At 46.6% G+C, this 16159-nt stretch overlaps 1 protein-coding gene across 1 annotated transcript in view; it reads right to left on the bottom strand.

Moving 5' to 3' along the window:
- Window positions 1–5112: 5112 nt before the first annotated feature.
- COTL1 (coactosin like F-actin binding protein 1) overlaps window positions 5113–16159 on the bottom strand; it is a 32622-nt gene continuing 21575 nt past the window's right edge. Inside the window, exon 4 of the mRNA XM_034788720.1 lies at window positions 5113–6446. Coding sequence (XP_034644611.1) covers window positions 6336–6446 — 111 coding nt within the window. The 3' untranslated portion in view covers window positions 5113–6335. The remainder of the gene's footprint in view (window positions 6447–16159) is intronic.

Here is a 16159-nt window from a genome sequence, read left to right as displayed (position 1 = left end):
GCTCGCTTCTTAATAAACTCACGTTTGAACTGTTGAACGGTTCAGCTGCACGTTGAGCAGTTGCATTGCTGTCATTTGCCAATAGGATGCATTATATCCTGCTTATGGTTTTTGTTGCATGATAGGCCAAATTACAAGGCAGAAATGAGGCCAATCATGATAAAGGAGATAAGTCTTTTAATCTAGTGCCTGAGTGTAATATGCGCTGAACAGATGCTATTTGTTCCCTGTCAGCTGTATTGAAATAAAAAGGCTCTCTCGTTCTAAAGAAGTGCTAAGGTTAACGAAAAAACCTCATGGGACAGTCTGATTGAAAAAATGTGAATTAGCCTCGTAAGTTTCTCTTTCTTTCATGGCAGCAATAAGCCTACACAAGTGAGGTGAACGGGGCTAGTTTAGGGTCCATAAGTGAAACCTGAAGAGGTTGTCTTTGGAACATCTGGGTTTTGCCTCTAGAGCAGCGGTAGGCAAACTATGGCACGGGTGCCAAAGGCGGCACATGAGCCGATTTGCAGTGGCACTCACACTGCCCGGGTCCTGGCCACCGGTCCGGGGGAGTCTGCGTTTTAATTTAAGTTTAAATGAAGCTTCTTAAACATTTTAAAAACCTTATTTACTTTACATACAATAATTGTTTAGTTATATATTATAGACTTATAGAAAGAGACCTTCTAAAAACGTTAAAATGTATTACTGGCACGCGAAACCTTAAATCAGAGTGAATAAATGAAGACTCGGCACACAGCTTCTGAAAGGTTGCTGACCCCTGCTCTAGAGTGTATGCAAAGCAAATCAGGGAACAGGACGGAGCTGTGCAGTGATGTAGGACCGAGTAGACTGTGAATGGCCTTTCATTGCACTAACTCGTTTAAAGCAGCACAGAGTTTATCGTGTTGTAAAAAGACCACTGCCCTCACACGCTGACCGACTGTGTTGCCCAGTGCCTCACACTGGAACTCTTAGGTTGGGCCTATGATAACAGATAATGTGACACTTCCCAAGAGGGGCCGCAAATGCTGGAGGTCACCGACAATAGCTTTCATTCCTGCACCAGCAGGCCACGCTGAACTTTTTTCCACACTGCTTTGTTTTATTTTATAGCTGCTGCTGCTGCCTGATTCTGAGCCCCTTTGCATTCTCCCAACATTGTTTCACCCCATATCATTACCTGAGTCACTAATCCGAGATGGATATCAGCCCCTCATTTGCTCTGGGCCAAGGGGGCAGTTGTTCCCCCCAGGCTTGGCTTTGCTCCCCATCAGACTATTCATAGGTCTATATGCACCACTCATTTCCCCCCCCCACTTTGCAGGATATAAGATAATCATATTGGATGGTCTAATTACTGACATGACTTTGCCCCGTCCCCTGAATTTTTCTGAAATGACACTTCTGTTTGAGAACTCCCAAGCCCCTGATGCTCTCATATAGGAAGAACTACCCATGTATGGGAGTGGAGATTGCATGAGTTTGCACTTCTAGTCTTTCCTTCTGTGGTTTCCCCCATGACATGGAGGTTCCACCCACATGGATCCCTAGATCTCATGGGGTCCAGTCCCGGGGGATCTACTAGAGATAAGGGGGAGGCTTCTGCATGAGATACCTCATTCCCACACTGTCAGACCACGCGACGAGATCCTTGGCACTGCCTGCAGAAGGTCTGTTACCAGGAGTTTCCCTGCACATGTCAGCATTGGGGCCAGAGAGCAATGAGCTCCAGTTATCATGGCTGGCGCAGAGAGCCCTTGAGGGCCATTATCTGCTGATGCAAGTTAGAGCAGCCCTGCAGTTGCTCTGACTTCATACCATCAGCCAATTCGGTCCCCAGCAGCCCCTGTGATCATGGGGCTGGAAAAGTGATGTAAAGCTACTTGTCCCCACCGGTGTGCAAATCACTGCGCTGGTGCAGCGGAGGCTCTAACCGTGTGCTTCCAATCAAAACCTACGGACCAAAAATATATTTGCATAACTTGTTCAGTGAATCATTCTGAAAAACCCAATACATCTGAGAAATTCAAGCACCCTCCATGGAAAATTCACAAAGAGATATATATCCATTAGCAGGCCTTGTCCTGGCTCCAATGACACAATACTTATGGGGTACTAAAGCAAACTGGTCTGTAATTCACAAGGAATCTTGCAGCTCTCCTTCACCCTTGCCTCCAGCTCCTCCGGCACCCTGGCATTAAACTTAGTACAACACTTAGTGCTGCAGAGATTAGGACCTCACCACAGGGTTCCATACAATGTGGCCTACTTAACACTAGCCAGTAATCTGGCATCATGTGCTGTATGGTTTGGCCGTACGTAAAAACATACACACAGCACTGATTATTTACCCCCCGCTTGTGAGTTCTGGTCTTTGCAGCAAGGGTCATCTTGTGCAGTTCGTTTCTGTTCTTAGAGGAACACTGCTCAGGGTCATAGTGAGAATTTGCCTGCAACAGAACCAGTCATTTACGAGAGAGACTGACGCAGAGTGGGGGGTTGCTATCATACAGCAGTCAGATGGGCTCTCTTACAAAAACGGATGTTAGTCCAGCACTTTGGCGACCAGGTGTGATGAGCCCCGTTGCTGTTTCCCTGCTGCTTTTACATCTGTTGCACTGGTAATTTTGAGGATTTTAGGAACCACAAACGTAAAAGTAACATGGAGCAGTTTCAATCTGTTCGGTGCCAAACGCAGCCCCCAACAATGTGTCACTCCAGCTAATTCGCTCCTGGGCTTCGACAGAGGGGTGAGGGGATCCTCCCCGGAGAGCTCCACCCCCACAAAGTCTGTGCAGCATGAGCGATGCTGTGGTAATGAAGGTGCTTTAAAGACTTAAGTGCCACCACAACAAGGCAGCAGACACTTTTGTGCAGAGATAGTACTTTAAAGCATAATGAAAACGGGTAGGAGGTGCGAGGGAGGGGAGAAAGACTGGGACTACAGATGCAAAGTGGTGTTGTGGGCGGGAAATAGAATTCTTGCATTTGTAAAAAGCACACCCTCTGAACGTTGCCACTGCACCCATTAAAATATACCCCAGGCTGGGGTATTAATCAGTCACAGCTCTCACTAGGCAAAGGACGCCTATGTTAGAAGGCTAACACACAGGGCCAGATTGGAATGCCCTAAGTCACACCAAGTAGTGTTTGATTTTTCAAGTTGCCCCATTGACTTAGTGGGACTGTGTGTGGTCCTATTCAAAGTGAGAAAGGCCCATACTGTGCCCTTTGCAATCTCCTGCTGAAAAGTGTTCTCTAAGAGCTATGGCTGACTATTCTACTGATCAAGCCAGAAAACGTGTTTAATAGAATTCGCACACAGAACACCGGCTGAACACTCTTCCAGACAGGGCACAGCAAACACCCCAGAAAGAGGTTTTAGTCTGCAGAGGAGATAACATCGGTTATTTTTATGAACAATAGTGTTTGCAGCGACTTTGCTGGAAGTGATCATACAAGTAAAGGGAGGAGCATTCGGCTTCCTATCAATAAACTCGGCAATCACTATAACTTAGAAAAAGGGGTTGCTATAAAAAATGTACAGGTTTTAATTTCTAGTTTAAATTAAGTTTACATTGAAAAGGGGCTGGGAGGGTGTAGCGAGGTGGTGGGATACCCCACAGCCCTGCTAAGGGCCGAATCTCCCCTAATACCATCAGCCAATTTGGTCCCCAGCAGCCCCTGTGATCATGGGGCTGGAAAAGTATTGTAAAGCTACTTGTCCCCACCGGTGTGCAAATCACTGCGCTGGTGCAGCGGAGGCTCTAACCGTGTGCTTCCAATCAAAACCTACGGACCAAAAATATATTTGCATAACTTGTTCAGTGAATCATTCTGAAAAAAACAATACATCCTCCATGCGCCAGCCCCGGCACTGACCCGGAAGTATAAAAGCCCACCTGCAGAGCTCAGTGGAGCACAAGCCGGCTGAGAGAGCAGACGTCTGTGGCCGAGCTCCCACTTGGGAGACAGCCGCAGGCCGCCTGCTGACTCACCAGGCCAGCCGAGCCTACCCCTCACCCGGTACCCTGAGGAGGACTGGCCAAGCCTGCCCCATTCTTGCTACCCCGAGGAGGAGCCAAGCCTGCCCTTTTCCAGCTATCCGGAGGAGGAGCCGAGCATACCCTTTGCTACCTACCCGGAGGAACCGATGCTGGTGGAGAGCACCGAGGACACGAGTACGGCCCAGGTACCCTACGAGGGGAGAGTGGAAGTAGCCTGGGGGCAGCCGACCCCAGTCTGGTTGCAGCACTGCCAGAGCCAATGTCAGTGGCCAGAACGTGGCCTTTAATTCTTCTAGCCGTGGAGCAGGTACTGCGCAGGCAGCAGTAATTCTAGCTCCTCCATACTGTCTTGCTGACTTGCCTTAAAGCAGATCAAACGGGAGCAGCTCTACCAGGGAAGGGGCAGTTTGTTCGCTATGCCTTGGTCACCGTGTAACGACTAACAAGGCTTCAAAGCTGGATGTGGTGAAATTTCTGATACAGTCTTGGTCCTCGACTGTAACCTGACTCAGTCATTTCACACAGGCCGTAACAGCGTTTAAATGCTTACTGACCTGGGCTGCATTTGAATTGATGAGCTAGAAGTCAAGACTCCATTCTGTTCCCCCTTTGTTGTATCTTAACTTGTCAACAAGTGTCCATTTGATTTACCTTTTAGGTAAGTTTTTACTACAGTTAGCCCAGCATTGTAACACACGGGCCAAGTCATTAAGGGAAATTGGGCGGCTTGCTCCGAAAAGGCACTCCTGGCTCAGAAATCGGCTTCTGACCTCCCTGCATCTGCTGTGTGAGAGTGAAACATGCTACGACCTAATTACAATTCCCAGCTGGTCTCGGCGGTGCTGGAAATTCAGACACAGAGCTCCTGAACAAAGTGTGTCAGCTGACTATGGTCAGCTCTGACTTACCAGAAGGGGAAGTGCAGACAGGGTCGGTATACACTAAATATACGTAAATGAATTTAAACCAGTGCTAAGCTCTACTAATGAGCACCGAGGCTGCATGCTCTGTACCCCACCTCCCTTCACCCACTACAAACACCCGGAATTAAGAGAGCCACCAAACACAGATAGGTTGTATTAAAAGAACTAAACAGTCACAGACAACATTATTTTGAAAAAAACATTTCTTTACTTGTTTTTATTAGCGCCAATTCACAAACCCCAATACACAGTTTTCCCTAAACTTAATTCTGGGGACACTCCTCATAGATTGGGGGGGGGGGGGAAGAGGGGGAGAAAAAAATATACAGAAAAGATCTTTGTTTGGTAACTAAAACTGTGCCAATGTTATTTTATTAATCCCTGAATGTTAAGCATTGACCTACTGCTGTCGAACATTCTATTCTGAATGGACAGGTCTGCTCTGCTCCATCTCTTGGGTTATGAAGCTAGAGCATCACAGAGCTGCCTTAGGGCCCCCCAGATGACTCAAGATGTTGTTTTTAAATGACCTTTAAGGGGGGGGGGGGAATAAAAAAGGCTGCTTGGATCCAGCAGCTGTTATTTTTGTAGTTGTTTAAAATAACCCCCGAGACCGCTGTATACAAAATAGTGAACAAATGTCCAGACCTTTTACTTCCCCCCCCCCCCGTTTACTGTTGCCATGATAACTTCAAAATATTCAAATCACGTTGGATCAAATTTTAAAGAAGGGGGAAGGTGGAGGTGCAGCACAGCAACCATCAAGCAATGTTTAAGGCAAATTTACTTCTTCCCATTGATTAAGAGTTGAAAACGAGATTTGTTTTTTTTTTTAAACTGCTAAGCATCATTATCGCCACTGGACATCTAAGCTCAGGTAATTTAATCAAAGTTTAAGTGGCGTCAACTCAAGTAGATCTGAATATCGAAGAAGGAAAATTATGTAGTCCCAAGAATACCATCAGGAACTTTAAAAAAATGCCGTATGTGCACAATTTCTAGAGATTTTTCTCCTGGTGGTAACTGGAGCCCACTTTGAACCCCATTAAAATGCGAACACATACCAAAAAAAAAAAAAAAAAAAAAAAATTATAATGGCAGGCCTGTAAGAACAGCAAGGTTGACTATGACTATGCAGGGCCAAACAGAAAGGTAAACCAACATGTTATAGAAAGCATCAGCATCTGCTTGGGGCTGAGTTACTTGTGCAACTTTTGTAAAAAATAAAAACAACTCATATGGAAGAGGGAAATGGAATGGAAAATAAAAGTCCATTTTGGGAGAAGGGAAGGGACTTCTTAGGTGCACACAAATAAGCCGTGTCTTCTCTCGTTCGCCTCATCAGAATTTAGTTGGGTGGTTGTGCTTTGCCCCTCCCTTCCTGATCCAGGCAGATGGTACCATGTGGCTAGAGCATTCACTCGTTCTGGGCATCATAATTAGCACCCCCGGCTTTCTTCAGCTCATTCTTGATGTACTCCTCCTCCAGCTCTTTGTAGTCGCTGATCACAAATTCTTTGGCAAAGTTCTAAAAGAGATAGAGAAAAGGGGAATGGCGTTAATTACTTGGGGACCAGAAACTGTCCAGCTGTGTAAACACTGGGAGGCTGTGTGGCCCAGGACACCGAAGGTTTAGGTAGATGCAGGTTGCAACTCTTTCTCCTACACTTTATCTATTTAGCCTGCAAGCTCTTTGGAGCAGAGAGTATCTCAGGGGAGGGCAAACTTTTTGGCCTGAGGGCCACAATTGGGTATGGAAATTGTATGGCGGGCTATGAATGCTCACAAAATTAACAATTCAGAGACATTCAAATAAACTTTATTTAATAAAGATACATTTTAGTGGAAATAAACATTAAACCTTACTTACTATTACAAATATACATACAAAACAACCTATTACGATAATTATACCAAACTTACCCCCTTTCCATGCCCTCTTTGATTAATGTGAACAATGCAGCTGGCACTCCCTGGCCAACTACTCTTTGTTTTATCTTCAACAAGGAAAATTAACACTACTAAAACACCAGAGTCACCCAAGCCAACAAGTAGCAGGCATGTGAGCTTACACGTTCCAGGCTCGGATGGCGCGTGAGGTGCGTTTGGTTTGTGCAGCTACAGTAACACACGTGCTCTCACGCAGGTCCGGCACACATGGGAGCGCCAGAGCGGGGCAAGCCGCCGACCCCGCTCCCCGGCTGGAGCGCAGCAAGCCCCCAACCCCGCTCCTATGGGGCCAGATTAAAAGGTCTGAGGGGCTGGATACGGCCTGCGGACCGTAGTTTGCCCACCCCTGGACTCTCTTACTATGCCCTGTGCATAATGGAGTCCTTGCTTGGTGCTTTTAAGTGCTACTGTAATAGAGATAAAAAGGCCTTTTTAGAGATATGGGACTTTGAAAAAAAGACTAGTTCTTATCCCAAGTGCAGTACAGGTAAGATTCTTCATTGAAGCCATTAATAGCATCTTGGACACTGCATAATCATATCTATAAATTACAATGATGTAGCCAATCAATGCAGGAAAGCCAGTATGACTGAAGACAGAACATAATTAGGTTCCCAGCAGAACAAACCTCTTGCAGATATTTTTGTTGTCACTGTCTGCCAGGGTCCCCCACCCTCATCACCCTTCCCCCAGAACCTTTGTGGCAAGAACAACCGGCCCATTTTGCTCAGCCCGCCTGTTTGAAAACTGAAGGGATCAGAAGCACTTTGTCATCACGAATTAATGTGAATGTGCATTTGAAAGTGAAGTTTTTAATTGGTATTTCTGAGACCATTAGCAAGAGGCCATCCTGATCAGAAAAATCATTTCATGATCTGTGTGGGAGGCTAATTTCCATATCGCTGGGATATGAATAATAAAAAAATCACAGCCTCTGACAGTTAACCCTCCTCCCTCCCCCACTTTTTAATTGCTTTACAGTCAGACATTGGGATCTTACGCTGGCCTGGTGTCACCACAGCTACTTTAAACAACTGCTGTCATCATTCCACTCTCGTCCCAGGCTGGGCGTGGCCAATGCAAGAGAAAAGCTGTTTTAAAGACTTTCTGCAGATTAATTAAGAAGAGCAGGAACTACTGCCGTTCGATCCAGCAGGCTGCTGGGCTCAGGAAGGCTGTCCCAGTGGTTAGGGCACTAGCCTTGGACTTGAGAGACCCGGGTCAATTCCCTGCTCTGCCACCAACATCCAGTGTGACATTGGGCAAAACACTTAGCCTTTGTGCCTCAGTTCTCCCATCTGTACAATAGGGATAACAGAACTGCCCTAACCTCACTCCGGTGTTGAGGATAAATCGATTAAACAGTGAGGTGCTTGGTTGCCACAGCAGTGGGGGCCATAGAAGTATCTAATAGATGAACTGATGTCTTGAACTGGCTTCTGAAGCATCTAGTTTCAGTGACTGAAGGAGACAGGGTACTGGACTAAAGGGACCTCGGCTCTGATCCAGCCTGGTAATTCCCAAATGTTCTCTAGTCTTTCTACCGAAGGTTAACGCAATATAAACTATTCTTTGGGACACTGGCTGTTGGTGCCACAGCACAGAGATTCAGAAGAGCTGCAGAAGTATATGCAGCTCACAGGAAGGCTCACAGTGAAACCCTAAAGCTATCTGTTGCCGGGGGTCTCGTGTAAAAAGGTTTTTCAGAACAGACTGTGAAAGAGGTTCCCCAGCACCTCTGGGATACTAGTGCTACTATACTAAAGCAAGTCTACTGGTGCTGATTCAGCATTTTCAGATCACTAGTGAAATGTACTTCTGCTTCTGCAGGGGTTGGGTGCGCACACGCACACACACACAAATTGCCTCTTGCTTCATATTTTCTCTTCGCTCCCTAAACCTAACCACTTCCCACGGCTGCAAGCATTTCATTTATCCTTTCCCCATTTCAGACACTAACATCTATCAGACAATTAAACAAAAAGATTACATTCCCTTGTCCTCTGTGGGGCCGTGGATACTTAACAGCAACGGCACTGCTGACAAAAAGCCTGATCTCCCAGCTGGACCGCATCAAGAAGTCAGCAGCGCCAGGATTCCTAGTAAATGAAAGCCCAAAACCCCAGAAGAGGAAGCCTCGCAGAACTAGGCAAGGCTTTCAGAGGGAAGCAGTCATCTTGTTTGGGTGTAAACTGTTCTGGAACAGACCAGCCAAGACTGTCCGTCTGTGTATAGGGAAGAAGTGGGTTTTATATTGACATCAAATTCTACACTACATGGAGAGCTTTCATTTTGGCTGTTTCTCAAGAGCCTCAATTTGTACTGGGGGGAGGAAGGGAGAGAAAAGGGTCAGTTTGGAAAAGATTTGCCACTTTTTTCATGCAATGGAAAAGGAAGGCCCGCAGGCCGCGACTGATCCTGTTTCACACTGCAGGGAACCTCACTATTTAAAAGATACTTGAAAGAAAAAAGCTTATAGCAGCTAAGTGACGCCTGGTCCGCTCTGCTTTAGTTTAAATCGTGGTCAGAAGGAATTCTGGAAAATTACAATTGTTTGGCAGCACTTCAGGCTCCCAGATCAAACCAGTTCCCCTTAGCCCCATCATCAGTTCCTTTCTGGTACAGGATAGACCAGCGCTATCTTCCCAGAAAGGAACTGACAGATTGTGACTATTTAAAATTAGGTGTTTTATGTTGACAAGGGAGAAACCCAGGAGCACTTAATCCAGCTCTGCTCAGGGGTCTGGAATACAGAAGGGGGAAGGGACTATTTTAAGGCATTCAAGTTCCATGAGGATTTACCCAGCTAAGAAACCCAAAGAGCCATTGTACTTGCAATTATTCTGCGTGAAGCTCTGTAGAGGGGCTCAGCTTTTGTTAATCCCAAGCAAACAGAGTCCTATCAAGTTGCTGTTCACTGCACTGTATTACCACACACACCCCTTGTGAGCTTAGCAGTTTCAGTCTGTTTCCCACTGGGTTAGTAAACCTTCCCCCTCTCCAACACAAAAGCTTGCCAGTGCCAGGGTTACGTTAAAAAAAGGTAAGTCTTTACATAGTCTTTAATGAGAGTTGTAGCTGGCCCATAAATGCCTTTTAAAAACAAACAAAAAAAACCACACACCACTATGCCTCCGTGCAAAATGTGCAAATGAAGCACAGAATCATAAAAATGTAGGACTGGAAGGGACCTTGCTGGGTCATCTAGTCCAGTCCCCTGATGAGACTTTTCCTCAACAGCCAGCTCTGCAAGTTCAGCCTGGATTCTGAAATTCATGTTGGATTCTTTCCTGCTTTATGCATCATCATGAACCCTGAGCCAAACGATGTGTATTCTACATTAGGTGCAGTTATGCTGCTGCTGTGGCATTATCTATAAGCCGCAGCACAGCTGGGACAGAATTAGTGCTGAAGGATGTAGAATACCATGAGTTATTTCAGTTCTTTGTCAGTTGCCAATGACTGGAAAGAATTTAACAGAATGGAGTACTGGTCCCCCCATATCAGAGTTGAAGTATGAGAACAGGGAGGGGGAGGGTCTTACATTGCCACGCCTACCTCAATATTAGCGTTTTAGGGGATAGTAGAAGGGTAGGGAAGGTGAGAGAAGAAAATAAAGATTAAACAGAGTGAAGTAAAACCCAAAACATAATGCAACACAGACAATCAGTGGAGCTGGTCAAAACGTTCTCAGTTTCAACTGACAGTTTTTTGCCCCAATTTCAACAAAAACAGGGAGGAAAAGGGATGTGATAAAACAAAGAATAATTGTATTTCCTTTTGGACCTGCTCTAAAAAACTACACCAAGCTAAGCAAAAAAATAAGTGAGAATCCATCTGCAGCAGTTAGAGGAACACACAATGTTTCTCCATTAAATATCTGTTCAAAAGATACAAGGGAAATGTTTTGTTGTAATTGGACAGAGTTTGAGCAGATGCACAGGACACAGCATGCAGGGTTAGAATGAGTTCCCCTAAGTTATCAGGGTCTGACAGAACTTGGTGAGGCAGGTTTACACCCTCAGTTTATTCTGTGCTTCTTAGGCCTTGGCTACACTCGGGAATTCGAGTGTAGTCGCGCCACCAGCGCTGTGAGAGAGCTCTCGCAGAGCTGTATGTATTCCACCTCTCTGAGGGGAGTAGCGTGCAGTGCTGCGAGCGAGCGTGCAGCGCTGCAGGCTCGGATTACACTGGCGCTTTACAGCGCTGCACTCGGGGGGGTGTTTTCACACCCCTGAGCGCAGCAAGTTGCAGTGCTGTACAGCACCAGTGTAGCCAAGGCCTTAGCTATCCCTATCCTATTATATGGCTGAGATGCCGCCTGTGATGGCTTTTTTACCCTAGAAGTGTAATCTGGGTCACCGCCATAATTAAGGCTTTACTTTGTACCTTTCTGTCTGCAGACACTGTCAGGGGTGTGCACGGTTCTTTGCGCTGGCTTCCTGTTCACTTCCAGGTGCAAGTCTAGTTGCTAGGGAACCTCTTTAAGGCCTGAATGGCCTGGCACACAGGTGATAGAGAGGAACTGTGGTTCAGTGATTTGGGTGCTTCCCTGAGAATCTGGAGACCTGAGTTCAACTTCCTGCTACCAAAGCTGTCCTCTGTGACCTTGTACATGCCACTTAGGGCAAGGTTAAAATAAGGCACAGAGGGATTAAGGGCCAGAGTTCCCCATTTGTAAAATAGGAACACCACCTTCCCCACAAGGGTGAGGGGAGGAGAGAATAAATACATTAAGAGATGGTGAGATGCTCACATACTACAATAATGGGGCCATACAAGTATCTTAGATATAGCTGACACCACCTCCTGCCCTATATTCCCTCATGCCAACGAAGAGTTGTTGGTTCCTGGGATTAGACGGGACAGCAGGACTTTCCCAGCTAAGGGCTCTCCCCTCTGGAATTCATCATCCTGACTGTAGAGAGCACACAGGATGGTCCTACTTGGTATAGCCTAGGAGTGATCTTTGCTTGGCTTAATGCAGCTCATGGTTTGGTTAGAGCTTGCTTGGTTATAGCAGCCCTGCTTCAGTGCGGAGTGGCCTAGAGCAATTCGGTATGTGTTACAAGAGACTAAGAGGGTGTTAGTCTGCAGTGAGTCTGTTAACCCTTTCACATTTAATTCAATGTTGCCAGGTACAATATATACATATCATTCTTACTGACATGTAGAGATTTCCCCTGCCCCATGCCGAAGGTGAGCCACGTATTTCTTGCCAGCTCGACTATCCATACAATGTAAAATCTCCAAAATTAGCAGAGAAGGCTGGATTGCTGCCACCTTTGCTTCAAACTGCAGCCTTCATGCAGCATGATAAGTGCCAATCTTTGCTTGCAGGACATGCTGCTGCATCTCAAACCAAACAGAGTCACTGACATCAGCTTATTCCCAATACAGTACCAATAAGTGTATGAACTCAGGAACGGACAAACCAGGTTAGAAAAGCACCTGCTTAGGTGTCTATGCCTTACGCCGAACCTCATTGAGGTTCATTTACCCCCCGCTCCCTTCCTCCAGACATCACTTACTCCTGACCCTACAGTGACAACTTTTCTGCAAGGGATAGATGAGTGACTCTGGGGCAGTGGCATCCAGTAACCCCTCCATCAGAGGCTCCCACTTAGAGAAGCTTTGCTACCCCCAGCATGCATTGTGACCCTTTCTCCCCCCCAGGAGCTGCTAATCACAGCAAGGTGGGGGCGGGGGTGATAAGGGTTCCCAATAGAGTTGGAACACAGAAGTCCACAAGCATCAGGCTTTAGTCAGATTTCTGTTCTAGCATCAGAGCTCCTTTTACCCCGCCCCGGGAGGATGGGAAGAAGGGAGGGGGCTATAAGAGACAGGAAGGAAAGTCCTCCCTCTCTGTCCCACACCACGCCCAGTTTTCTAATTCCTTTCAAATGAATGTCAGAACAGACGTCCCTGATCCAGGCACAAAGCAGAACTCTGGCTCTGGGTCCTGGGGCTGTTCGCAAAACTCTTGATTTGCTCCCCCCCCAAAAATTTCTTTACAACCTCAGCAGAGCCTTTACAGGGAATTGCAGCTTTTGTATTCGCTCCAGAGCCACCAGTGAGCCTATAGATAACGGAAACAACGTGGCGGTTATCTTCGTGGACAGCAGGACTCAGCAATAACCGGAGCATCTTTGCTTTGCCTCTTGAATCATTTTACACAATACACAAAATAAAGTGTATACAATGCACTACAACATGGGAATGCATCGTACCCTCTGCTCTGCCTTTTGAGTGCTCAGCGGAGGAGAAAGCAATAGAGACCAAGGCCCAGATCCTGCGAGCTGATCCAGGCAGGCCCTTCTGCCTGCCTAGAGCACCACTGACCTCCACGGGACTTTACATGGAGGCAAGGGTCCACCCAGCTGGTCAGATTGCAGGACTGGGGCCTGTCTCTCCCACTTAGAGACAAGGGACTTATGCAACATTTCTGACCTGCTCTCCTCTGCTAAACATCAGTATGGAAGAAACTTTGCGAAGGATTCTCCCTCCCATATGGCCTTTGAATGCTCTAATATAGGGGCCACAAAAGCTCCTTAGCTAACCAAGGCAGAATTTGCTTGGGGCAGGGATTGTGTACAATTGGGCTGCCTTGCAGAGGCCCCCTTATAAGTCCTGGCATAAAGGGCGTGGCAGGGCCCAGGGCAGAAGGAAAGTCATTGTAATACATACACCTATGCAGAGGATGAGTTACAGCAGCTCCTGGCTGCTTTAAAATTATGCCAGGTGGCTTGCAGTGGGCCCCACAGCAGCTCAGAATCTTCCCTGGAGGCACAATACAGAATTCCACCCCTTATGTCTACAGGAGGCAGCTGCTGGTTTATGTCCAGTTCAGATGCAACCTAGAGGAGACATGTTCTGGGTGACCTTGGGCACGTCCCATACTCTCTGTGTGCCTCAAGTCCCTATCTGTACAAAGGGGATAGAATACTTCCTTCCTCTCACTCTTTGTCTTGTCTATTTAGTTTGCCAGCAGGTTAGGGTAAAGACCATCTCTCACCATGTCTGTGTGCGTTGCCCCGCATAATGGAGCCTTGATCCTGAATGGGGTTTCTAGGCACTAGAATAATAGAGGGGAGTTATTGCATTGTAGCCAGTGCCACAGCCACAAAGGCACTGGCCCTACACTATAGGTGAGGCCATTTCAAATGCAACATTTGCCAACCTTGGTATCCACCAATTCTGACCGTAGGGAGAAGCCAGTACCATCCTCTAGGAAATGTGGACCCGACCAATGACAACTGTATCTGAGCTGATCTCTAACTTCTTGCAAAAGGTCTTAGATAGGAAAAGTTAGACCACGGTGTCAAAAACTGGATTACTGAATATTGTTTATTGTGGGCTGAGAACATTAGACACTGAACTATCCTTATTAGACCAGGACTATGAGGTGGAGGAATTCCATCTCCATTTGTTATAGCTATTATGTTAAAACACCGGCAGAAAAAAAAAAAAAGGTATTAAAAATGGTCATGTTAAGACAGAAGCAGAACTACTGTTTGAGTTAACAGATGCTATCCACCCAGTCTCACTTGGGAGATGCCGATTCATATTCGCTAGAGGCAGCACACATTACTCTGAAGGCCTGGTTATCACACTGTCTCATTAAACAATTGTCTGTGCTAGCATTTGAAGTGTTGCACAACATGCACACGCACACACACACACAGAGCTCAGTTCAGAGTGACGGCTCATCACTCTGATCTTAAAAGGAAGCAGCTTCCACTTTACACCTTACAAGTCTGCATGGTGACAGGCCGCCTCTCACCCTATAAAAAAAGGGTAATTTGCCTTGCCATTTTCAGTGGCGTTGAAATAAGATTTCAGCCTGGTAATATAGAATGTGATGATCTGCTAAGCCCGCAGCTCCTCTCTCAGGGTACTTAGTTCTATGAATCACGGTAAATTACAGTCAGCAGCCTTTCTTCGCTTACCACATCAGTGCATTTTCATCACCCCTCACCTCCACTTTGGCAGCAGACACGGTCTGATCTAAAGACAACTTCATTTGCAATTTAGAGAGCGTGACCTCAGATCTTGTTTTCAGTATTTTAGCCATTTCAGTTTCCCAACAGTAGAAGCAATGAAGAGAAGATGAATTATTCATACCCAAGAGGACAGTGAACATTTAAGGCCCAGATCCTCTGGTGCTGTAGCCCAGGAGGACACAGCACAAGGAAGTGTGTGAGTAAAAGTGTCCTTAAGACACCTTTGTACTGCCCCAGCTGTGTGCGAGTCTGGCCATACAACAGAAGTGAAAGCTGCCTGAAGGTTACCTTCACTCGTGATCGTTCCCCTTTATTCGACATTGGTGAGGCCTCATCTGGAGTACTGTGTCCAGTTTTGGGCCCCACAGTACAAGAAGGATGTGGAAAAATTGGAAAGAGTCCAGCGGAGGGCAACAAAAATGATTAGGGCGCTGGAGCACATGACTTATGAGGAGAGGCTGAGGGAACTGGGACAGCTTAGTCTCCAGAAGAGAAGGATGAGGGGGGGATTTGATAGCTGCTTTCAACTACCTGAAAGGGGGTTCCAAAGAGGATGGAGCTCGGCTGTTCTCAGTGGTGGCAGATGACAGAACAAGGAGCAATGGTCTCAAGTTGCAGTGGGGGAGGTCTAGGTTGGATATTAGGAAACACTATTTCACTAGGAGGGTGGTGAAGTGCTGGAATGGGTTACCTAGGGAGGTGGTGGAATCTCCTTCCTTGGAGGTTTTTAAGGCCCGGCTTGACAAAGCCCGGGCTGGGATGATTTAGTTGGGAATTGGTCCTGCTTTGAGCAGGGGGTTGGACTAGATGACCTCCTGAGGTCCCTTCCAACCCTGATATTCGATGAGCTGTCAACAGTCCCAGGCAGGCAACACAGCAACTAAGGGATCAGTGGAGTCTCTTATCCAGCAACATCCCCTATCGCCCCCACGGGGAATAAATATGGAGCAACAGTGGCTCTATGCCAGAGGTTGATCACCCTATGCTGGAGTGGGCTTCCAGCAGTCATTACAGCACAGATGAAGTCCCTGGGTGGAAGTGACCCAGTAGTGGCCATTCCACCAGCTTGTAGGGATGCTTTGCACAGCTGGTGCAGTGCAGAGTAGCCAGGCGTCTTTCCCCTCCCCACTTCAAAAAAACAAATTGATTGTTAAATGCAAAACAGAACTCAACAAGTTTGTCTTCAAACCCCAGCAATTTCCTCATCCAAAGGAATTCCGTGAATATTTGCTCATAAAAATCGAGTGGCTTTCCACCCAAATTTGCTTTAGACAGACAACAGAGCATA

This window comes from Trachemys scripta, chromosome 13 (assembly GCF_013100865.1).
Source record: "Trachemys scripta elegans isolate TJP31775 chromosome 13, CAS_Tse_1.0, whole genome shotgun sequence".
Lineage (NCBI taxonomy): Eukaryota > Metazoa > Chordata > Testudines > Emydidae > Trachemys > Trachemys scripta.
This window is presented reverse-complemented; position numbering and strand designations above follow the sequence as displayed.